Source organism: Eschrichtius robustus, chromosome 8, assembly GCF_028021215.1.
Source record: "Eschrichtius robustus isolate mEscRob2 chromosome 8, mEscRob2.pri, whole genome shotgun sequence".
NCBI classification, from domain to species: domain Eukaryota; kingdom Metazoa; phylum Chordata; class Mammalia; order Artiodactyla; family Eschrichtiidae; genus Eschrichtius; species Eschrichtius robustus.
The window spans coordinates 100,749,674-100,775,729 of NC_090831.1; the positions used below are offsets into that span (position 1 = coordinate 100,749,674).

Sequence of the window (26,056 nt, forward strand, 5' to 3'; positions counted from 1 at the left end):
GCACAGAAAGTCTTGTTTTGTAGATTTTATTACTACAGGTCAGGTTAATTACTATACAGCTAATTTTTATCATTTTAATGCAGGATTGTGGTTTGCTGATTCAACCAGAGGAAACCTGCGGGTTACAGCCTATTTCCTCTGACTACATTGAAGCCATTTCACAGCCGGGACTAAAGACCTGTCCATCTGGCGACACAAAAGGTGACTATTACACTGGATATCATTTCTACTTTTAAAAAAAAAAAATCCTTTAATATAGATAAGTAGTAGATGTTTACTTATTAAACTATTCTTGTACAAAAAACTCAAGGTAATATGATACTTTTTCATTAATATGAACTACAACACATATAATTAATGTAAATGCATTGTTTTAATATGTGAAATATTTTGATTTATCAAATGCTTTTCTTTTCATCCTCTGCTCTTTGCCTAGTTAATGCATATTCACCTGTAGATTTCAGCCAAAAAGTCACTTGTACCGTAGTGCCTTCCTTGAGTCTCTGACTTGTTTTCCTTATTACATATTTTCATAGCACCCAGTGTTTTTCTTCCATGGCAATTTCCACAATTATTTAAATGATTAAATGTGTAATTGATTGTTTGATGTCAGTCTTCCTGGGCTGTCAGCTGCATGAGGGCAGGGCGTCTGAGTTGTTCACACTCTACCAATTCACTTAACACTATACTTTCCACGGAGTAGGTACAAAATAAGTTGACCTTGTGAACCCAAAGAACTGCAAAGGATACAAGTTCAGTTTTAAACCATTTCTTTTGGTTAAAAAAAATATCGTTGGGAATGGTCACTAGCGTCTCCCATATATTGAGCATGCATAGAGGCAGGCAAATCATGAGGTCAAATTCAAATTACAGTGTTCAATCCTGCCTACGCCTAGGGCAGACCTGGAATGAGGCACTTTGGTGCCACTGTCTATTTCCCCTGTTTCTTTCCTTCCCCAGCACTATTCTTTCAGTGGAGGCTAGTGGGGTTAAGCCAAAGCTGGAACTAAAAATGCCTCCAAGGCAGTAAGAGGAGCAAAGAGCTTCTTCTCTGCGAGTCCTGGTTACTGCTCTGGCCTCCTGACCCCAAGTCTCCCTTCATCTAAAAAGTCTGAGAAAACACTCAGGAGCTTTTCTACCCTTGCCATGAACTTCACACCACAGCTTGAACAGGAAATGAGTTTCACAAATGGGTGGGACAAATTGCAATTTGGCATGCACGGTTAACAAACGTGGGCATTTCTTGAACATGTGTCCTAAATAATAAATTACAGTCAGTGCATAGGGAGGAATTTACCCATTATGGTGTGTCAGGTGGTATGATTTATGATTCTTGGCTAAATGAGATATATACTCTTATATACAAAGGAGACACCAATGTGTCTAGGTATTTTTTATCAGATGACAATTTATGAGAATCATAAAACAACTTAATTCTGTTCCTCCTACTGAACTGAGTCAAAAGTCTTCAACAAAAAGTTGAAGATACATTACTGAGATTCCTCAAGAAGTGGCAGCTTCTTCTGTCTGTTAAACTTGCAGTAACTTATGCCAGGCCCTGTTCTGAAGCCATGCCTGGTCCTTACAGGAGAGGCTGCCATAAAACAGGGACCTTGGGACTTCCCTGGTGGCACAGTGGTTAAGAATCTGCCTGCCAATGCAGGGGACACGGGTTCGATCCCTGGCCCAGGAAGATCCCACATGCCGTGGAGCAACTAAGCCCGCAAGCCACAACTACTGAGCCCACGTGCCGCAACTCCTGAAGCCTGTGTGCCTAGAGCCCATGCTCTGCAACAAGAGAAGTCACCGCAATGAGAAGCCCGCGCACTGCAACTAAGAGTAGCCCCTGCTCGCCACAACTAGAAAGCCCGGGTGCAGCAATGAAGATCCAGTGCAGCCCAAAAATAAATAAAATTAAAAAAAAAAAAAAAAAAAAAAACCAAACCAAAAAAACACAGGGGCCTTCTGGTAACTTGAGTAGTTAGGCCTCTTTAAAAAAAAACACAATATTGACACCCCAGTCAAGTCCATATTCCTTAACCTGACAATAATCTGACCTCTCCTATCTCTCCCAACTCGTCCTAGCCTCTTTTTCTTCTTTTTTTTTGGCTCTGCGTTGGGTCTTCGTTGCTACGCATGGGCTTTCTCTAGTTGCAACGATCAGGGGCTACTCTTTGCTGCGGAGCACATGCTCTAGGCGTGCAGGCTTCAGTACTTGCAGCACATGGGCTCAGTAGTTGCAGCATGGGGGCCCTATAGTGCAGGCTCAGTAGTTGTGGTGCACAGGCTTAGTTGCTCCACGGCATGTGGGATCTTCCCGAACCAAGGATCGAACCCGTGTCCCCTGCATTGGCAGGTGGATTCTTAACCACTGCACCACGCGGGAAGCCCCGTCCTAGCCTCTTGACCTCATTTCATGCTGATAATCAGCTGCAGGACTCCAGGCTCTTGTCCATACTGTTCCCTGCTCCTAAAAGTCTTCTTCCCATCTTGATCTAACTTCTCCTGATGCTATATCCTACTCCCTAGGAAGTCCTTCTTTACTACCCCACCCCCAGAGTTGCTTCTCTTCTGTGCACCCGGAATATCTTGGACATATGTCTACAAATAGCACTCACCTCATTATATTTCAAGTATCTAATTTACATGTTTCTCTCTCTTCCTCTAATCAGTAGTCTTCAAAGTGGAATACTGCAGCCATGCAAGGGGAGTGAGTGGCATAGAACAATCCACAGGGAAGAAGCCAGTAAAGATGAAAATATATGTACATTTATTTTTATTTAATTATGCTTATTTTTATGTTTTATGATGGTTATGTATATATGTAATATATACATATAGGAGTATGTGTACGTGTAGTACAGGGTAGATGTATTAATACGTCAAAGGTGCATCAGCAATAAGTTTGTACTGATGGCGGCACGTAGATTACAAGTGTGTCCAGAGCAAAGATTGTACCTTATTCATCTTTCAGTGTCTGAGAGATGATTTAAAAATAGTTGCTGAACTAAAACCAAGATCCAAGCCCTCCTCTCTTTCACAGAAGACTATGAGCCGCAGGGCACAATCAACTAGAGAAAACAGCTCCATCCTTGAGGTCCTAGAGACCTAAAGATTCAAGGTAAATGAGTGAGATCAGAGACGGCAGTTGGCAAGAATGCACTTTTTTTTTTTTTTTTTTTTTTGCTGTCAGAGATGATTTCCTTCCTTGATGGTAGGACTCCCTTCTATAGAAAGAAGTTGTCACATTAGATGACATTGGAAGGACGTTTATTTTAGGACTCTTGCTTTAGCTTATAAGGCCATAGAATGGCTCCAAAATCTTATTTTCACAGCACATTACAGTTATGTGGCAGAATTGAATCCATTTTTTCTCCTTGAAAAATGTTTTTTCAATAACACTAGCTAATATAATTTTGAGTGACTTTTTTTTACTAAGTTGAATTCTAGCCTTTTGAAAATAATTTAACTATAAGACACAACCTAAGAATAAAATCTTTTGCTCAGTAAAGAAAAAAGAATTCTTCTAATTTGCAGAAAGAAGAAATTTATATGATCATTGAATGAGAATTACATTTAAAGAAAATAATTTAGATGGCATTTTATGATATGTAAACAAAAGCTTTTATCGTATCTTTTTTTGGAAGGAAATATAACAACTTACACTTTAATATTTCTAATATTGAAAATACAGATGTATTTTTTCTTCTTAAGTAAAAACTGCCTTATTTTATAGCATTATAGAGTCAGGAATTAGTGCTGTCATTTATATGATTTTACATCTCCCCATGGCCCTAAATCACAAAGTCGAACTTCTTTTCTCCATTGTATCACCCAATCCAATTCACTTAAATGGCTGAAATCTAACTTGCATTAAATATAAAGCTATAATGATAAATTAAATAACTTCTCCCAAAAGGCAATTTCATTCCTCAGAATGTTATTCCCTAAGACATATGTCATACTTTATTTCAGAAATCACAGCTTTGATTCATTCATTGTTTAAATATATAACACAGAATTTATGTCCTTCTTCTTGACAATTTTTGTTGAGCCGGAATCATTTAAAATGTCAAGAAAGCCCAGTCCTGCAGATGTTATACAGATGTCTATTTCAAGTAGTATTGCTAACTCACAATAAAAAAGGCATTATTAAGCGATACAAAAATGCAAAGAGTTATGACTATAAATATATAGTAGTATGAACCATTGGAGCTAAGTTTTCAGAGACCCAATCAGGCATCTTTTTTTATGTGCATGTGATTTTATGCCCACAAACTAATACATATTTGGATCTTTATGCATGCAACTGGTCACTTGTTTCTTCAGCCTTAGCAGCAAATGGCCAAAGATCTTGGTTTGTGCAAAACTAGCTGTCAACGAGTTTGGGAGTTGGGTGGGGAGACAGTATTTGGGGAGGGGATACGCATGCTGTTAGATACTCAAGGATCTGAGGAAAACTGAGCCCTTCAAAGTATTATTAAATAATATCTCATTTGCAGAAACACATTTATGTCCCCAACATACCACCGTCTTATGAAAATTAAGAATCTTTTTAAAAACCTAGTCTCTGAGTACATGAACCCACTGAATAAATCCAGCTTTTAAAAATAAAAATACATTGATTGTGACAACCTGTTTGTGGTTTTCTTCTATAAGTGCTACCAGAGAGACTGCTGAGCCATATTGCATTTTCAACTGATGATTATGTGCTGACCTAACCTAATGTGATAAAAGGATCAGCACACTGGAGACTCTGAGACCTCGATTTTGGTCCAGCCCTGTTGGCATGATCCCACTTCTGTCATTTAACATCTTGGGCCTCAGTTATCCTCACTGTAAAAGAAGAGGATGGAAAAGAGGAGATCCCAGGCCCCTTCCAACTGTATCCACAACCCACAGAATCTCTATGAAAAAAAAAAGACTCTTTCAGAAGGAGGTTTTCTTGAGGAATTCATCGACGAAGGATAAACTTAAAGGCCGTGTCTAAATCAAATAGTATTAGGAGCCAAACAAAGATGTGAAAGATGTAGATTATTGATTACAAACCCTGTATGCCAGGGCAAAATTAGAATTAGAAAGCAAGATATATTCTGAATGAAAACCGCAGAAGAATTATAAAAGAGAATTGGATGGAGAAACAAACACTTTTGAGAACAGTCTTCATTTTGCCATTCAAACCTCAGCACTGCTCCCAAATGTTCGGTGTTGAATCTTTAAGTATTACTGCTATTCTCTCCATCTACAAACTTGGAAACACCTTTCACCGAGCAGACCTTCTTTTTCTCTCCAATATATACGGTCTGTCGTGGAGAGCAGTCACTTCTTCAGTCTCACTCCTGTCAGGTCTGTCTCCACTTAAAATCATCCATTCCACCTCTCCGAATCTTATCTATTCACAAATCCCTCTTCACATCTTATCTGCTCCACGGAACCTGCCAGACAACTCTGACCCCCATGGTGCTGTCTTTATTGTGAACTGCAGTGGCTTGCTTAGGGTGAAGTTGGGTGGGGACGGTAAAATATATTCATCGATTTCTAGTATAAAGGCACCGTGGCCGATGCTCTACATATTTTTCTTAAAGAGAAGTAAATGTAATCATGAAAAGATTAAGTAATTTGTCCAAGGTAAACAGCGGTTCTCAACCTTGACTGCATATTGGAATCACTTGAAAAGCATTAAAAAAAAATACTGATACCTGAGTTCCATATCCAGTGGTTCTGAGGTAATCAGTCTAGGGTACGACCTGGACATGAGGATTTTAAAAACCTTTCCAGGTGACTTTAATGTACTGAGTTGAGGTCCACAGAGCTACCTGGAAGGAGAGCCCAGGTGTGTGTGTCTCCAAAGCCCAGGCTCTTTGAGTACCACACTGATATTTTTCCTTAATTATGAATTACCTATTATTAAGCTTTTTACATGTGTAAATTGTACCCTTCTCACCTGATTATAATTTTTGAGGTTTCACATTATAATCAACATCATGGACTCTGGAGCTGACTCTTCAGCTCCAGTCCTGGGTCTACCACCTCCTAGCTGGAAGATATTGGACAAGTAACTTAACCTTTCTGAGTCCCAGTTAAGTCATTAGCACAATGGGGGTGATAATAGGGTGGTTCTAAGTTTAAATAAGTTAATATATTAAAGTGCTCAGAATATCCCTGACATCTGAGAGGTGCTATAACAATGTTAACTATTTCTTTCTTAGTTATTACCTTATTTTAACAACAAGAGTGCCTAATACCTAACAGGGTACATACTTCAATACTGTATTGAATGAAAATCCTCCTAGACGGAGAGTGATATGTATGTAGAGAAATGGAAGGTCATTCACCGGACCTGAAATTGTGGAGATAGTATACTTAATGGGTAGATATTGAATAAGGCAGTTTTCTGGAATTCACATTCAGTTTAAAAATCAAAGCAAAGAAAAAATTGTATGGTAAGAGGAATAAACAAGTCCACATTACTTTTGGACTGTCCAGTAGCTCAGCTCCCGTTGGCACAGTCCTCCACTAAAGCAGTTCTGCTGTGTGTATTCTTCTCTTCCTTGGAAGTCATACTCTTCTCGTCTCCTTTCCTTTCTATTTCCTTCTGTTTCTCCCAGTTTCTCTCTCTTAATATACCCATACTTTTTTTTTTTTAAATTGGGGTATAGTTGCTTTACAATGGTGTGTTAGTTTCTGCTGTACAACGAAGTGAATCCGCTATACGTATACATATATCCCCTCCCTCTTGGACCTCCTACCCCCCCTCCATCCCACCCATCTAGGTCACCACAGAGCACCGAGCTGAGCTCCCTGTGCTATACAGCAGGTTCCCACTAGCTCTCTGTTTTACACATGGTAGTGTATTTATGTCCATCCCAATCTCCCAATTCATCCCACCCACCCCTTCCCCCCACCATGTCCACAGGTCCGTTCTCTAAGAAGTCTGCATCTCTATTCCTGCCCTGCAAATAGGTTCATCTGTACCATTTTTCTAGATTCCACATATATGCGTTAATATACGATATTTGTTTTTCTCTTTCTGACTTACTTCACTAGGTATGACAGACTCTAGGTCCATCCATGTCTCTATGAATGACCCAATTTCATTCCTTTTTATGGCTGTTCTGTGATCAACCAGTAAGAGCTATAAACTAGATCTCTCTCCTTATTTTATTATTTGTAACTATTTCCACACACACAAACCCTCACATACACAATTCTGACATCCCCGAGTCATGAAATGTAAAATGAAGCCTATTCATCCCCTGAAAGTAGAAATTCTTCCTGCTAAAATTAGTGTCACACCAGATACTTTTGTTAGCAGAATCATAGATCAAAGCCAGAGTGGATAAACTTGTTAAAAACTTTCCTTTCTAACTCAAAACCTATCTGGGAATATTTAGCTCCTCAATATATTTTTTTAAACAAAGGTTTTTCTTTTCTTTCTTTCTTTATTTGGCTGCGTTGGATCTTCGTTGCTGCGTGTGGCGAGCGGGGGCTACTCTTCGTTGCGGTGCGCGAGCTTCTCATTGCGGTGGCTTCTCTTGTTGCGGAGCACGGGTTCTAGGCGCTCAGGCTTCAGTAGTTGTGGCACGTGGGCTCAGTAGTTGTGGCTTGTGAGTTCTAGAGTGCAGGGTCAGTAGTTGTGGCACACGGGCTTAGTTGCTCCGCGACATGTGGGATCTTCCTGGACCAGGGCTCGAACCCGTGTCCCCTGCGTTGGCAGGCGGATTCTTAACCACTGTGCCAGCAGGGAAGTCCCATAGCTCCTCAATATTTTGAAGAGAAACATGAAGCAGTAACATAAGCAAGACCTTTTGGGTAGAGCAGATGATTGTTGAAGACATCAAGGTATTCTCCACAAAGGGCACAAATAACTGCTCCATGTTTAACATGCTGGTTCACTCTCCGTTCCTGAAAAGATGAACAAGGAAAAAACAAAACTCAAAAGTCATTTCGTGATATTTTTCTAATAAATTATTAATGTGTCCACTCACACTAAAAGCTGCAGTGTTTTGAATGCATGTTACTTTATCAATAAAATAAGAACGATCTTAAATGCAGCTTTTTGAGAATATTCATTTATCTTATAAACATTTACTAAAGCTTGTGCCCTACTTTGTGCCTGAAATCAGCTGCTAACAAAGGTGAATATGATGTGGTAACTGTGCTGGGTCCTTTAAATACATTATCCCATTAAATCCTCATACCAATCATGTGAGGAGAACAGTACACACCTCATCTAATAGATGAAAAAATTCAGGTGACAGAGCTAGAAAGAGGTGAAGATATTCACAGCAAAAAGGCCACCAATCAAATTAAGGAGCAATCGCTAGTCTTCAGAACAATAAATTATCAGAATATTAAAGTAATTGTCTTATCGTATCTTGAATCTCTGGAGAGCAGAGAATATAACTATTATTGGATTGGTAACCTAAGCATGTGTTAGGCTAGGAAATATCTGTGGCCAGCTACCTCAGTATCAGTGGCTCCCTATATACTTTGGTCCTATTAAGTGCCTCGTGTACTCTTTGAAAATAAATAATAACTGAGTAGTACCCAGTCACTTTAATTTTTTTTTAAGTATGTGTTTTTACGGAACAGAATTCATACTTGACTTCAGCATGAACTGTGTTATTTCAGAACATTACTACTTGAGATTCTGTTTGGTCGGCAGGAGGCCATGCACTGCTCCACTGGGTTTATGTAAGAGTGGTCTCCTCCCTGTGATTTCTGTAATGCTGTGCCATCGCTGAATTCTAGACTTACTTGCAAACTGTAATTTCACCCGTAGAAACTGAACCAAAGAAGTTTTGCTGTCTCTTCCAGGCCAGTGGATCGTGCCTTGCCTTAGCTGTTCAGACAACAGGACCTGTGACTGGAGAGAAATCACTTGGCAGCCTCACAACTGTCAATATGGTGTCCTAACTAAGCCTCAACTCCAGCAGTGCCTGGGAGGAAGGAAGGTAGGCTCTGGATCAGTGGGGGAGACCTTTCATTTACACCACCCACAGCACCAGAACTGTACCTACTAGACCAATTTCTGCTCCCTCACTCTGCAGAGGACAGCTAACTGAATGCAGTTTGGCTTTCTGAATGAATGCATTATCATAGAAGAGCCTTAACAATTTTTGCTCACAATGCTCAGTTATTTCCAAATAAGTCTACTTGACAGATTGAGGCTCTTAAAATCATGTCCTGTGCTGACCCAGTTCCATGCTGGCTTTCTCAGCCCACATGGGTAAGAGCTGGCCGTGTCAACTGACAGTTGGCGATTCAGAGCATCTGGCCTTGTCAACTGCAGCTCTCGCAAGGCACTGCAGTTAAAACAGCCATCTGTGGCTCGCACAGGCGGTGCAATGTTCCTGCATGTAAGACTTCTGCTTCAGCATACCCCGTGCATAGCATGGTTTTTACACACTAACCTTCCTGATCTTCTCTCACGTTCCCGGGCAGGTCTCGCGTGGACCTCGCTAGGCTGCTTTTCCTTTAGTGCGGCTTCTAAGCTGATCTCTTGGACATGCAGTGTCTCCTTGCTAGGCGTGCTCTGACTAGGTAGATTCTGGCAGAGCTCTCGGACGTGCGAACTGGGCACATAGACTGAGATGCTTGGTTAACATGAAGTAAGTAATCCTTCTGCAGACTTTCAAAGTACTTTTTATTAGATGGACATTTCCTTGCAAACTGTTTGCAAGCTCTCAAGCACGGGCAAGACTGATTTCAAAAACTGATTTTTTTAAGAAGCTCTATGATTCATAAAGTACAGTGGAGTAAATGTATGTCAATTTTTCAGATTACGCCTATGTTCAGATTTTCTACCAGCAAATGGTTTAAAGACGAAGCAAGGTCGGGGAAGCAAGGCAGGGGAATGAACCTCTTCTTCATGGAGATTCTAATATAAATGCCCCAAAGTTCGTGACTGAGAGGATGTCTAAAGATAAAGCAGCAGTATTAGTTAGTTTCAAAAAAGGGAAGGGAAGAAAAGAAATGTCAGAAACTTCTGTTGCTGTATTATTAAGTGAGCATTGATTCTGTGCAAAGAACCGTGGTACTGACTTTTTCACACCTTAAATCCTATCAGACTGTGAGCTTTAGGAGGACAGCCAATGTGTTTGATTCACTACCATAATCTCCTTGCTTGGCACAGCGTTTGTAACATAATAGTCACTTAATAAATATTCGTTGAGTAAATGAATAAGTTAAAATTTTATTTATTCCTATTCACGAGTCTGTAAGGTAGATATTTTTAGATCCGTTTTCTACTTAAGAATACTAAATTTCAGAGAGATTGAGTAATTCACCTGTGATCACACATGTATGTAAGTGGCCACTACTCAGGCAGTTTGAACCACCAATTTGGACAACCCAACCTCCATATCCTAGAAATGTAGGACTGGAAACAATGAAAATAGTCGTTGTCATAAGTCAGACTTCTCCAAACTCTTTAAGAATCTCGTTCTGACCTCAGGAAGATTCCGAGATGTCACCATCTATTAACCTGAAAGTCAGTAGATGTTAAAGTTCATCACTAAAGTCCATGGCTTTGGACAGGACACATTGTTTCTCAGGCTCATTTTCTTCATCTGTAAAATAAGAATAAGTCTATATGATCTAATCCCATGCTGTAGATTAATCAACTTTGTAGAAAGCTAAATGCCTTGCCTGTCAGTCTTAAAATACCATAGCCTGAGTGACTTAAATAGATATTTATTTCTCAACAGTTCTGGAGGCTGAGAAGTCCAAGATCAGGGCGCCAGCACAGTTTGGTTCTGGTGAGAGGCTGCTTCCTGGCTTCTGTTGGCTGCCTTTTTGCTGTGTCCTCATAAGGTAGAGAGACAGAGACAGAGAGACCTCTAATGTCTTCCTCTTCTTATAAAGACACTAATCCCATTATGGGGCCAACACCCTCATGACCTCATCTAGACCTGATAACCTTCTAAGGCTCCACCTCCTAATACCATCACATGGTGGGCGGGTGTGGAGAGGGGAAATTAGGGTTTCAACATGTGAATTTCGGGAGGACACAAACACAAAGTCCATAATACTGTCTTTGTTCATTTCAATTATTAGCCACTCTGCAAAGTAATGATAAGAAAAAAGGAAGATCTCTTCTTCCTACACGTTAGAGAGAGATGATGTTACAAAGTCTGAAAATAAAGGCCTGTGTTCAGACCAGGTGATCCCCGTAGAGACCGACCAGCTGGCTGCTAGGCAGTGAGGGCTTCTCTTAGTGATTCTTTGGGTCCAGAAGCGTCCTTCAGACTTGCAAGCTCAGAAACTCAAATTTGCCAGCATACTGGCAGTGGTCCTACAGAGTCTGCTGTGTTTACCAGGATGCCAATTTACTTTATACCCAGCAGGGAAGCATTGTACATTTTTAGCAGAGCAGCGGCACAACCAGAATTAGAAAAACCATCCTGCAATAGTATGGAGACTGCTTACGGCAGGAAGAAATGGGCATGGTGCTGGGTGGGGCAGAGACTGTTTAATGGAAAAATTCTATCACGCCACACTGAGGAAGCCACGAAAGTCAAGAATACGTATAGAATAATCTCATCAATGCAAAACCTAATGCAGACATGCTTACACACCCGGAATATTTCTGGAAGTAACAAGCCCTTAAGAATGATTACATAAGTTGGACTTCCCCGGTGGCACAGTGGTTAAGAATCTGCCTGCCAATGCAGGGGACACGGATTCAATCCCTGGTCCGGGAAGATCCCACATGCCACATCACGGAGCAACTAAGCCTGTGCGCCACAACTGCTGAGCCTGCACTCCAGAGCCCACGAGCCACAACTACTGAGCCCGCATGCCTACAGCCCGTGCTCTGCAACAAGAGAAGCCATCACAGTGAGAAGCCCGTGCACCGCGATGAAGAGTAGCCCTCGCTCGCCACAACTAGAGAAAGCCTGCGGGCAGCAATGAAGACCCAACACAGCCAAAATTAATTAATTAATTTTTTTTAAAAAAAGAGTGATTACGTAAGTGGAGGGGAGTAGGGGAGGAGTGGGATGGCGACAGGATTGGCCATATATTCTGCCAGGCCCAGGGCAAAACGGAAGTGCGGCACCCTGTGTTCAATAATTATTAAGAATTTTGAGAAGGCAAAAGCAGAGCAATAAAGCAAGCACAGGATCCTTTTACACACAGACCCTGTGTGAATGCCAAGGTCATATGGCCGTGAAGCCAATTCAGGTAGTAAATTATGGTTGGCAAAGTGTGAAGACGTCTTTTTAAATACAGGTTTCCCCCGCTATCCAAAAGTAGAGCGCTTCTATGAAGCCTTTCGTAAATCGAAATGGAGGAAAGTGAAGAGTATCCCCGATTTTCGGAAAGTTCAATTGACAACACTTTGCTTTTCTGAAAGACCTATATTAGTACCTATTTTTGCTAACCAAAAGAAATCCGAAGAGGATTTTCACTTTTAGGAAAAATGCCTGTCTTAATGTAGGTCTTTCAGAAAAACGAAGTGGCATAATGGAACTTTCGGAAAGCAGGGGATACATGTATGTGTATTACCTTTACGTTTACAAAGTGTGAGCACCTTTTTAAATCCAAAAATCTATATTTTGAAAAGTTGTATAAATCAGGACTTGGGCAGAGGCCGTGGAAATGCAGAGAAGGGAAAAACTGAGAAAGACATTTTATATTCCGAATCACAGGACTTGGTAATGTGCAGACAGGTTTATACCCTCATGTACCACACAGCACAGAGATGATTGTGTAAACATTCACGATTACAACTATGAAATCGCACTTATTTTAAGAAAGCTTCACTTATGAATAGGAGTTGGTTACCGGAAGGTTTTCCCTATACATCTATTTCTCATTCTCCTGGAGAAAGATATAAACATACAAAGTGATCGTGAAACTCTTATATTTCATTATTGAGGCAATGGAGTTTTCATCCTACCTAGAACTTTTTATAATCACCATTCTATTTCAAAGACAAGTACATGTTAAAGCATATCAGTTACAAAAATAGAGAAAAAAGTAACACAAATATTTTGTTTTATAAACACCTGACTCTTTTGGGGGGTGAGGTGCAGGTAGGGGACTCATTTTGCCATGTCAAACATTCAAGAAAAGAGGCATATTATTTGGGTGATATCATCCAGAAATTCACTTCGCAAATGCAAAAGGACAGCAGCTTCAGACTGGCACTCAGGAATGAAGTGACTCTTTTATTCATTGAAGGTATCAGAGTAACTCTGCTGCCCCACATCAGAAACCTTGCAATCTCAGTTATCCCTAACATGTTCTCACAGAGTGGAATCCAGCTGACCACTTAACACAATTAAGCCCAGAACACTTTTTCAACTTTTGGGATGTCACCTTGTTACTCATTCATCTAGTTTTGTTGAGCTAAGAATCTGTTCTACATGTGCACACCACGATCCTCCAAGGTGCCAGATTTCTAGTGGAAGAAGACAAATGAGAGAAGTGATCATTACAGTATAGCGTGATCGTTGCAAAGGTTGGGAGAAGCCCAGAGGCTGACACCTGACCTGGACTGGGAAGGTCTGGAAAAGTTGCCAAAAGAGAAAGTGCCTGAGCAGAGTGGTGTTGGTAGTCATAGGCAATCTACCAATCACATGACTTTGAAATAGTTTAATTGAACGAGAAAAAAATAAAGATCTTCATTTTTTCTCAAAAGAACCTATGGTGAGAGTTGTATTATTCAAGCTTAGTGCCTTCTTTGAATTTTCTCTTACTGGAGGGAACAGAGAATGGAGGGAACAGACAATGGGCAGGAACCAAGCAGGCGAGGAGTGCACTGGAGGTAATTCTGAGTTACTCGTTTTCCGTGTGCTCCAGTTTATGCCTCTTGGATTGTGTAAAAGTGGGGACATACCTAGACATGCAGTTTCTAATGGTATAGTACCCTTACTCATCTGAAAACTTTCAATTAATATGGAAAACTCAGATTTTTTACCGTGAGAAGCCAAAAATGTCACTGTTACTGTGTACAGTAGTGCAAATATGTTGTGCTACAAAAAAAACAGAAGTTTATTTTAAATCCTAATCAAGGCAACCTTTAAGGAAATACATTAAACTGAGCTATCTTTCTCAAAAGAATCAGATTAAATGGCAACAGAATTTGACTGGGCCCGTGAGAAGTATTGGAAAGTTAGGCCTTCAAACAGCATTCTGCTTTCTTTAGAATCTCCAAGTAGTCATTTCTCTCACTTGAATTTCCTTATGTTGTTATTATGACCTTTTACATCTTTTTACCACTGCTTTCCAGTGATGAATGGAAGGCTATACTTGGAAACGGAGGCCCACCGGTGGGGAAGAAACAAAACACAGATCAGTTGGGATTTAAAAAGGCGTTCAAGTTTCCTGTAACTTTGACCAGGAATGTCACTGCACTCAATGGTGTGTAAGCAGGACCGAACTTTTTATACCTCAGTCATTTGCCTTTACTTCAGTGAACAGGAGGCTGATCTCTGCAGAAAGATGGCACAGGGTTTCTCCTCAGAGCATTTGTATCACTTTCTATGGCATACTTGTTAGTGTCTGGAGGGCAGGTAAATACGAGACCCCTTTTACTCTAAATCTATCCAAATATGAGTTATTTCATTTGTAAGCTGTTGTAGATATGTATAGGTTTTGTGTTGAATCAAAGTAAAATTCATTGAAAAAGAGCAAACTATGTGTTCAGTTATATTCTTGACAAATGTCTCTAAATAGATACACACCTCTTACTTAATAAACTTTGGTTGGAACATTTGTAAAAATTTATCAGAGCATAACTTTGTAATCACAGTGCAAAATACATAGGAAATAGTTTAGAAGTAGGGTAATGAAATTTACAACTGAAAGAACTTAGGAGGCTGACCAAAACTGAATGAAGCGAGCTTTTATTTTGTTTGTCAGAAACATAGTTCAACTGACAAACTCAGTATTTTATTACTCAGTAATAAAATATCTGAGAGAAGAGTGCAATTAAGAAAGGAAAATATAAAAAGGCAATATTTACTGAAAGTATTTAAACTCAGCTGTTAAAACAGGAAATGTAACTTGCATTTTTAAGCTATGTTTGCAAGTTAAGTACTGTCTTGGACTTGAAGGTGTTTACATATTTGAAGTACGCCCAATTTATAATAATATGTTCTGAGTAATACGTGAATTCCATTATGGTTACACAATTCATTGTTGCTTGTCAGTTTCAATAAAAAAGGGTGAACAGAAGAAAAGGAGTGTACCTGACTCTCACCAGGAAAGGATGGCTTACACATAATGCCCACAATCCAGAGAGAAGGGCAAAATAGATACATACTTTTGTTCCAAGCAGTTAGAAGATCTATGTCTAGGTGATATTGTTCAGTTGTTTGTTTTTCTTTTCTGCCAAATTTCATGTGTTTTAGCGTGACTTGCCGACATGTCAGTTTTCATCTGTTCTTGACTCCAAAGAGCAATTTGTTTGGTCCTCTATAGCCAGTTTAATCAAATGCATCATTGAAAAAACATTCGTTGCAATCGTATTACATTTCACAGAGAGACGCTTTGATGAGCTAGATTTTCATCATGCCCTAAATATCATTAGCCATCTGATCAGTCTCAGCTTCATATTAGCTGAATCACCCTATACCTCACTTAGAATGGGAAGTTATTTTATGAGGGCAGTGGTGCTCAATCATGGGGCTCATCGGAATCACTGTGGAGCTTTCTAAACGTATGGGCTATGCTTGGCCCTGGACTAGATGTAATGAATAGGACTCCTCCTCACCTCACTTTCATTTCCTTTATTTACCAAGATGAGAGCTCTCCAGTTAGCAGGCATTGCCTAGATTAATGGACAAGAAGCCCCTGTGTAACTTCCCCTCTTGGAAGCTTCCAGTGGGTTCCTATTAGCTGGCTGAGACCTGTGTTGGCATCTCCATGCACTTTGTTGTTCTGAAGAAATATCCCCATCTCTGTGAATATTGAAGATAGAACCTATGCAAGAGGAAAGAAAGGAAGATAGAAAATTATTTTTTTATTTTTTTATTTTTTAACATCTTTATTGGAGTATAATTGCTTTACAATGGTGTGTTAGTTTCTGCTTTATAACAAAGTGAATCAGTTATACATATACATATGTTCCCATATCTCTTCCCTCTTGCATCTCCCTCCCTCCCACCCTCCCTCTCCCACCCCTCTAGGTGGTCACAAAGCACCGAGCTGATCTCCCTGTGCTATGCAGCTGCTTCCCACTAGCTATCTATTTTACGTTTGGTAGTGTATATATGTCCATGCCACTCTCTCACTTTGTCACAGCTTATCCTTCCCCCTCCCCATATCCTCAAGTCCATTCTCTAGTAGGTCTGTGTCTTTATTCCTGTCTTACCACTAGGTTCTTCATGACCTTTTTTTTTTTTTCCTTAGATTCCGTATATATGTGTTAGCATACAGTATTTGTTTTTCTCTTTCTGACTTACTTCACTCTGTATGACAGACTCTAACTCCATCCACCTCACTACAAATAACTCAATTTTGTTTCTTTTTATGGCTGAGTAATATTCCATTGTATATATGTGCCACGTCTTTTTTATCCATTCATCTAATGATGGACACTTAGGTTCCTTCCATGTCCTGGCTATTGTAAATAGAGCTGCAATGAACATTTTGGTACATGACTCTTTTTGAATTATGGTTTTCTCAGGGTATATGCCCAGTAGTGGGATTGCTGGGTCGTATGGTAGTTCTATTTTTAGTTTTTTAAGGAACCTCCATACTGGAAAATTATTTTAAATCAAGGGTTTTTTTTTTTTTTTCCCTGTCTATTGATTCTACATATACCCAGTTCTTTCCTAGCTTCAACAGATCAGAAGAATCTGAGAAGCTAACAAACTAACTTTATATTGACTCAACACAGACAGCCCCCATTGCTTCTCTTCATTTCTTTATAACTTGCTTTGCTAACTATGTCCTTGTTACTTTTGGTGACTTTGGAGACAGGAGGTAATAGAGTAAAATATTTACATGTTAAGTATCATCATCATTAGTTCCCTTTATTCATGATGAAATAAAGTGGGATGAAAATTGTTTTATCGTATATTTCAATCAAAAATTCCCAAAGTTTTTGTTGTATTTTCACTAATAAATGATATTTCTTGCTCTTATTTGTCCCAAGGAATCAATATCTCTAAGAACAGAAGTGCTCTTATGCATTATGTAGATTATAAATTTAGGCTTTCTTATGCTTCACACTTTTACTAATTCACAGGTGGAAAATCTGAATTTAGGTGATTTTTTTTCCCCAGAAAGACTTAGCATGTAGGAGAATGTCGTAAAGACTAGGGAAGTGTTCATCAAAGTCATTTCTTCTTCTTTCTGGCACAAAGCTTGACTACATTTCTCAGTCTCCCTTGAAATCAGGTGCATGACCATATGACTGAGTTCCAACCAATGGGATGTGAGCAGCAGTGATGTGCCCAGCCCCCAGGGTGGGCCCATAGGAAACCTGGCAGCTCTTTACTCCTTCCCCCAGCTGGATATCAATGCCCAGTGAGGTCTTGGAATCCGTATTTGAGGAAGGCACGGTCTAACCATCCTGGGACCCTGAATGACCTCCTGCCCCAACCCACCCCCATACCCCTGCCTGGAACCACCTGGACTGTTTTCCTGAAGGAGAAGTAAACATCAATTGTGTTTAGGCCATTATACATTTTGGGGCTCTGTTTGTTAATAGCACTTAGCCTGTGTCACCTAATACAGGGACTATATAATGTTGAGAAATTAGAAATGAAAACAAAGACAATTTTATGGTTTTTAAGAAGACTATTTTAAAGTAAGCCCAAGCTTTAATAGAGCCTAAGAACAGGATGTGCTTCTAGGTCCTATGGTCCATGATGGTGTGAAAAATAGTAGAAAAAAACCATACCCTATATACTTTTCAGTGACACCTCGCATGCCAAGTTTTGGGAATAGAACAGATGCAGAACTCTTCTAAAGACATCTTTGTCTCCCGCTGATGAGCTGAGATCCAGCCTCTGATGACACATCGAGACACAGATGTTTCTGCTCCTCTCCAGAGCCCACCTGGATGGAGGCAGCCTCCCTTCATACCACAGGACCAGAAGAGAGCTGCTACATAGGAAAAAGCCATTCAATCTTTAGAATAAAGCTGCTCCTGGAATTCAAAATACGATTAGTGTTATTCCTGTGATAGGTTTATTGAACCAATGTTTAATCTTGATTCTCTTAGGCCATTGTTCTACAGTAATCAAGACAGTATTGTACTGGCACAAAACCAGAAATATAGATCAATGGTACAGGATAGAAAGCCCAGAGATAAACCCATGCACACATGGTCACCTAATTTATAACAAAGGAGGCAAGGACAAACAATGGAGAAAAGACAGCCTCTTAAATAAGTGGTGCCGGGAAAACTGGACAGCTACATGTAAAAGAATGAAATTAGATCACTTCCTAACACCATACACAAAAATAAACTCAAAATGCATTAAAGACCTAAATGTAAGACAGGACACTATAAAGCTCTTAGAGGAAAACAGGAAAAACACGCTTTGACATAAACCACAGCAAGATCTTTTTTGACCCACCTCCTAGGGTAATGAAAATAAAAACAAAAATGAGCAAATAAGACCTAATTAAACTTAAAAGCTTTTGCACCGGGAAGGAAACCATAAACAAGACGAAAAGACAACCCTCAGAATGGGAGAAAATATCTGCAAGTAAAGCAACTGACAAAGGATTAATCTCCAAAATATACAAACAACTAATGGAACTCAATATCAAAAAAACAAACAACCCAATTGAAAAATGGGTGGAAGATCTAAATAGACATTTCACCAAAGAAAACATACAGATAGCCAAGAGGCACATGAAAAGATGCTCACTGTCACTAATTATTAGAGAAATGCAAGTCAAAACTACAATGAGGTATCACCTCACACCAGTCAGAATGGCCATCATCAAAAAATCTACAAACAATAAATGCTGGAGAGAGTGTAAATAAAAGGGAACCCTTTTGCACTGTTGGTGGGAATGTAAATTGATACAGCCACTATGGAGAACAGTATGGAGGTTCCTTTAAAAACTAAAAATAGAGCTACCATATGACCCAGCAATCCCACTACTGGGCATATACCCTGAGAAAACCATAATTCAAAAGGACACATGTACCCCAATGTTCACTGCAACACTATTTACAATAGCCAGGAAATGGAAACAGCCTAAATGTCCAACGACAGATGAATGGATAAAGAAGATGTGGTACATATATACAATGGAATATTACTCAGCCGTAAAGAGAAACGAAATTGGGTCATTTGTAGAGATGTGGATGGACCTAGAGATTGTCATACAGAGTGAAGTAAGCCAGAAAGAGAAAAACAAATATTGTATATTAACACATATATGTGGAATCTAGAAAAATGGTGCAGATGAACCTATTTGCAGGGCAGGAATAGAGACATAGATGTAGAGAACGGACCTGTGGACACAGGGTTGGGGGTGGTTGGGGGGGTGGGACGAAGTGGGAGATGAGGATTGACATATGTACACCACCATGCGTAAAATAGATAGCTAATGGGAAGCAGCCGCATAGCACAGGGAGATCAGCTCGGTGCTCTGTGACGACCTAGATGGGTGGGATGGGAGGGTGGTGGGAGGGAGGTCCAAGAGGGAGGGGATATACATATACATATAGCTGGTTCACTTCATTGTACAGCAGAAACTAACACAACATTGTAAAGCAATTATAGTCCAATAAAAAAAAAAAAAAGTGTAATTTCAAAATTAAAAAAAAGTAGAAATAAAGTTTATTTAAGCTGATTGTTCTTATGCGAATTTTCAAAATGCTTTTAAACAAACAGATTTACTGTTATTGTTGCCACTGTTGCTGCTTTTGTTTTTTAAATTAATCTAAAAAGCCAATATCTGTTCATTTAGAAAATACAAATGAGCGAAAAGAATAAACTGTCATAATATCTTCACTTCAAAATAACCTGGGTCAGGCTTCCCTGGTGGCGCAGTGGTTAAGAATCTGACTGCCAATGCAGGGAACACGGGCTCGAGCCCTGGTCCGGGAAGATCCCACATGCCGCGGAGCAACTAAGCCCGTGTGCCACAGCTACTGAGCCTGCGCTCTAGAGCTCGCGAGGCACTACTACTGAGCCCACATGCCACAGCTACTGAAACCCACGCGCTTAGAGCACATGCTCCTCAACAAGAGAAGCCACTGCAATGAGAAGCCCGCGCAACACAATGAAGAGTAGCCCCTACTCGCTGCAACTAGAGAAAGCCCGCTCGCAGCAACGAAGACCCCAACGCAGCCAAAAATAAATAAATTAAATAATGAATTTTTTTTAAAAATCAGGGCTTTTTCTATGCATCCATATGCTTTACTTTTACAAAAATGCAACAATTATTTATATTCTGATTGTAATCATCTTTTTATAAACGTTAACTAAAATGTTCCCATCACAATATATCTGTATTACAATATCATTGTTAAAAGATTAAAAGAATTCAAGTGTACGCTTATACCTTAATATAATCAATCTGATAGACATTTATGTTGCTTCCAGTTTATTTTGCTTTTAAATGTATTTTCATGGGCATCCATGAAATTTCCTAGAAGTAGAAAACTGCTGATTTATATACACAACATCAAAGTTTCCAATCATCCATTTAACAAATGAGGACTGACTTTTACACCAGGCAGTATTCTGGACACTTGGAATTCAACAGTTTAAAAAAAAAAAGAAAGAAAGAAAAAATCTCTCCCTTGTGGTTCTTACATAGTATTATATGAGAGGGTTCATTTCCCTGAACTAATGATATCATTGGACATTTAAAAATCTTTGTTAGGGGAAGAAATAGTTATTTTAATGTTTTATTGCTAACATTGATTATTTTTATAATTGCTTACTGGTTACTTGGTTTTTTTATTCTCTGATTGCATCTGCCAACCAACACCTGTGCATGCTAGTATAGGGCAATAACCTTCACAGGAAAGTAGAATTATTTACAAAATGTGTGGCTAGTTATAAATATTTGTTATGGTAATTTAGACCTTTTAAAGTAGAAGTTGACCTTGAAAATGAATAATCTGCAAATTTCCTTTTAAAAATTCACCCAGTCAAATGATCTAAAAGATATAAAGACTGAATATGAATCATGTGGCTGAAGAGAACCACTTTTATTCTGGGTATTATTTTTTAATTGTGTGCACTTAAAAAAGCTGATATCTTGAAGTTAGAAATCTTTTAGTTAGGAATACCAATTAACCTCTTCCAAAAACTGCTTCACCTACAGAACCAGCAATTTAAAATTCACAAGTGCATTTTCACTTTAGTTATAATTTATCACTTCTGCCTTTCATGAATAGAAAGGCACTGGGCTAAAATAATTCTCTAGGACATAGTCTTCCCGGACCTGTGTCTACTAGACTTGAAAAATGCTATCTAGATATTTGCCGTTTAGAAGAACTTGTTTTGCAGATGGTGGTGGCGATGCTTCCTTCTCCCATCCCTGTAGCTCTTGTTAGTCACTGATCAGCAGTGGAGACAGACGTGAGGAACCTTTCAGAGATCCTTGGTTTGCTCAGGGTGGCGATGTCTCTTCCGGCTCTTGATTCAGAGTCTCAGTTTCACCAGAAACCCTGCTAGCCCTGCCGAGAGTCTGTAGCAGGGTGGATAGGACAGGAGAGAGGCTGCTGTGATTTAGACGCTTCCTATCTTTACTAACATTTTCTCTGAAATAGCTAACAAACTTTAAAGTGCCTAGCACTGCACTGCAGGACACACTAGAAGCATTCCAAAGCACTTCTTGCTTTCCTGTGCTTTAATGCTGGCTCCCATTTGTTGTGTGCTGTGTGCCAGGAATAAGATCAGTATTTAAAAGCTCATTAAAGTCCTTTACAGTGGTGCTATTATTTTCCCCAATATACACATAAGGAAATGAACCCATGAAGAGGTCACATAATTTGTCTAAGACCATCTGGTTAATAAATAACAGTACCTAAGAATTCTGAAACACAACTTCTTTGCCCCTGTCATGCACTGGTGGGCTGCATCTTCATACAACCCCACAGAAAAAAATGGAAATCTAGACATTTTTTTTCTCTCAGTCACATGCAGTTCGTTGGATTTTCTTCAACCTCTGTAGTTCTCTCTGTAGCCCACAATACAGACACCCAGTGATCTTACTGGCTGCCCAGAGAGACACTAGGAGGGATTGCGTCTTGATACTGAGATGAAAAGACCCCATAAGAAAAATCTGCAGTGGAAATTTAGCTTAACAACTGGATTTCCAAGGTCCTTTACTGGTATTAAAAGCTGAATTGTGTTTCTACCCAACCAAATTCATATGTTGAAATCCTAATTCCCAGTCCTAATAACCTCAGAATTATTCAAGCTGTTTTGGAGATAGAACCTTTAAAGAGATGATTAAGTTAAAACAAGGCCATTAGGGTGGGCCCTAATCCAATATGACAGGTATCCTTATAAGTAGAGGAGATTAAGACACAGACATACACAGAAGAAAGACCATATGTAGACACAGAAAAGATGGCCATCTACAAGTCAAGCAGAGGTGCCCTCAGAAGAAACCAACCATGCAAATACGTTGATCTTGGACTTCTAGCCAAGAATCATGAGAAAATAAATTTCTGTTGTTTAAGCTACCCAGTCTGTGGTACTTTGTTATGGCAGCCCTAGCAAACTATTACAAATGGAGTTGGATAATTACTAGTCTCTGAAATGAAGAGCTTTCCTGATTATTCAAAGTTTCCCTTTTAAAACATCAGAAATCTGAGCCAGAAAAACAAACAGAAATTATAGGTCAAATCCAGTAGGAAGAATTTCAAGTGATTTCACAAAGTATTTTTCTCATACTGGGATTTTATTGCCCCAAATGGAACTTGACCGAGAGACTCAGTGACTGGGGCCTTGACATCTTACGTCATTCAGTTGAGTTTGGCGATGCTTATGGTAACAGTGTTTGATGGGAAGCAAATTCTGAAGGAGAATGCCTTCTGGGTTTCTTCACACAGCTACGTGAATACACTTACTGTGGAAAAAATAAACATTTGCAGAGTCTCACTAAATTCACTATGGGTGGACGAATGCACTAGTGCCTGAGAAGTGATGCAGCGACTGCTCTTAAAATCAGAAGTGAATATGTACATGACTAATGCAAAGGGAAATCTCAACAGAAAGAGAAAAAAACTGAAGTACAAATTAAACCTTCTCCAAAGACATTGAAAGGAATTGTCTCTAACAAAAGTCCCTTTGACGTTCAGTTCAGTAAATATTTTTAAAATGCATGCATAGAACTATGGGGGAAATTAGAGTTTAGAAATTAACCTTGACTCTGACCTCAAATACTTCTTTTTTTTTTTTTTTTAATTTATTTATTTATTTATTTTTGGCTGTGTTGCGTCTTCCTTTCTGTGCGAGGGCTTTCTCTAGTTGCGGCAAGCGGGGGCCTCTCACTATCGCGGCCTCTCTTGTTGTGGAGCACAGGCTCCAGACGCGCAGGCTCAGTAATTGTGGCTCACGGGCCTAGTTGCTCCGCGGCATGTGGGATCTTCCCAGACCAGGGCTCGAACCCGTGTCTCCTGCATTGGCAGGCAGATTCCCAACCACTGCGCCACCAGGGAAGCCCTCAAATACTTCTTGATATGATATGAGAAAAAAGATACAGAGACAAATAGCCATAATTTCATGTAGTCTTTGATAAAATCAGTAATGGAAATAAAAATTATAATGAAATCACGGAGGACAGAGAAGGTCGCTTTCGCTGGGGCATTGGACAAGACCAGCTGAGAGAGCCATTTATGGCGAGTCTGGAGATTTGTAGCATTTACACAGGTGGGGTTGCAGAGAGAGGGGCTTTCTAGGCAGACGGATTAGCACAAGGAAAAACAGATGTTGTTGAGTGCAAATCATGTTCAGTGAAAAAGTAGGAATCTGACCTGCTTACTTTAGGAGAAGTGTTGAGAGGATGGGGCCATCGACCCTGCACTTGGAGATAAAGGACTTGGATTTGAGTCCTGTGTTCCCCATTTACTAGATTTATAACCTCAGTCTCCCTGAGCCTCAAATCCCTCATCTGTGAAACAGAGAATGATTCACACCTCACGATTATAAAGATTAAAAGTGAGTACCCCATGAGAAATCTCCATTTAGCAAAAGCCGATATGCAATAAAAATTCAGCAAATGTTAACTGAACCTCAGGAGTTAAGATTTGACTCTGTAGTACGTGGCGAGCCGATAAGGTTTTTGAGTGTGAAAGTGAGATGAGACATTTGGAAGTTTATCCCAGTATTACTGTGTGGAGAATGGATTAGAGGGCAGCCATTGTGCAAGAAGACCCATTAAGCAAGTGTTAACAATAGCACACCTTTGAGTCAGTCGGAGCCTGAAGCAGGCCTCTGCTGGTGGGAATGGGAAGGAGGTGATGCCGTGAGAGGCTTCCAGGGCAAATGGCACTGGGATTTGCACCCTGGAACACAGACTGCTTTTCAGAAAATTAAATTCTAGTCCTGTGGCTCTTTTCTCAAGTAGTAGCTTGACCTCTATCGAGCTAGCTAACCTCTGTGGATTCCCAGATTTCTCATCTATGAAATAAAGAGATTGGAAAATCTCTAAGTATTCTTACAGCACTAGAATACTTCATGCCTATTTGAATCAATGAAACTTGTTAAGCTGATGCGATGAGAAAGTTAAGAGCATAAGAGAGGTAGAGAAATTAAAGACAGCATAAAGAAAGCAAAAAGCTTTAAACGTGAGTTAGTAGGTCGGTAGATGATGTCATTACTAGGAATATGGAAAAGGAAAATGAACAGGTTAGGGGGAGAATATGATTAATGTCATTTCTAACCATTTAAAGGGCTGTCCTTCAATTAGATTTGTCACTTTGTTTTCATCAAATTATTTATTTTATATTGTCTTCTATATCGTATAAGCATCAGATTTGAAAGCAAAACTTTTTAACTTATAGATTCTTTTCATTGGAGATTCGACCAACAGAGGGATAATGTACTATCTGATCGAAAGATTGAATGAAACCTTTCAAGAATGGCAGAAGGTGCATGGCACTAAATTCTATCACAACGTCAATGGTGGGAAGACCTTGATCAGTTATTCCTACTATCCACAGTTCTGGATAAGCCCTTCGTTGAGACCAACATTTGAAAAAGCCCTTGAACATCTCTTGCAAAGGTACAGTGGAACTATTTTGAATGAAGCAATACCACAATGGATTGATGTTTTACTAGCTGTCATAATTGTTTGCTGTATATCAAATGCACTGAAAAGTTTAAATACCAAGTGATATGGCTGAAAACGAGTTAGAAATGACAGGGAGGTCCTGTGATCGGGATGCCAGATATGGTTCAATGAAATGTGAGGCAATGCTGTTAAAATGTTTACCATCTGTTTCAAGGCAACATGTGTTGTTTTTCTTTCAGATCACATCCCCTGGAGAATACCAGCCAGACTGTATTAGTCGTTGGTGGTGTTCAGTGGCTTAATTCCAATCACCTGCAAATTATTCATAAGGTTTTAAAGAGGTACATTTATGCAATAATAATTGCCATTAGTGTTCTAAGTAAAAAAAAAAAAAAAAAAAAAAAAGTTACTCGATGTGACAGAATTTTATCAAGATTTTATATAAAGGGCAAGTTGTAATTTAGAATCCAGTACTTAAAGTCTAGTTTAAAATGTTTCAAAATACTTTTATATTCCAATCACAAGATGGCTCTTCGGCATCCAAGTTTACGTTTACTACAGATCAAAACATGCCCACTGACACATAAAACTCTATCCACAAAAAAAAAAACAAAACACTAATGTATATTAAATCTATAAAATGAGAATTTAGTCCTATATGCCAATTATCACATTCTAAAGGAATTCCACTCTGCTTGCTTATGTAAACACGGACATCTAGAAATGTAATCAAAGATCATGGCTTGAGTTCTGATTATTTCACAGGGAAAATTTACTCAATATCCTTGTGATCATCAAAACTTTGGGAATTGGATTTCATCTGCCGGTGGATGGAGTACACTTCTTAACGCAGGTAAGCCCGTTTTCACCA

At 39.5% G+C, this 26,056-nt stretch overlaps 1 protein-coding gene across 3 annotated transcripts in view; it reads left to right on the forward strand.

Annotated features, from left to right (window-relative positions):
• CPED1 (cadherin like and PC-esterase domain containing 1) overlaps window positions 1–26,056 on the forward strand; it is a 296,363-nt gene that overhangs the window by 247,337 nt on the left and 22,970 nt on the right. The window contains exons 16-20 of one of the 3 annotated variants that reach the window (XM_068549367.1): window positions 84–201; window positions 8,821–8,957; window positions 24,956–25,176; window positions 25,425–25,526; window positions 25,951–26,038. In XM_068549367.1, coding sequence (XP_068405468.1) covers window positions 84–201; window positions 8,821–8,957; window positions 24,956–25,176; window positions 25,425–25,526; window positions 25,951–26,038 — 666 coding nt within the window. Of the gene's footprint in view, window positions 1–83; window positions 202–8,820; window positions 8,958–9,784; window positions 10,108–17,879; window positions 17,911–24,955; window positions 25,177–25,424; window positions 25,527–25,950; window positions 26,039–26,056 lie in introns of those variants that run through there. The other 2 variants (XM_068549369.1, XM_068549370.1) reach the window with 2 other exon arrangements.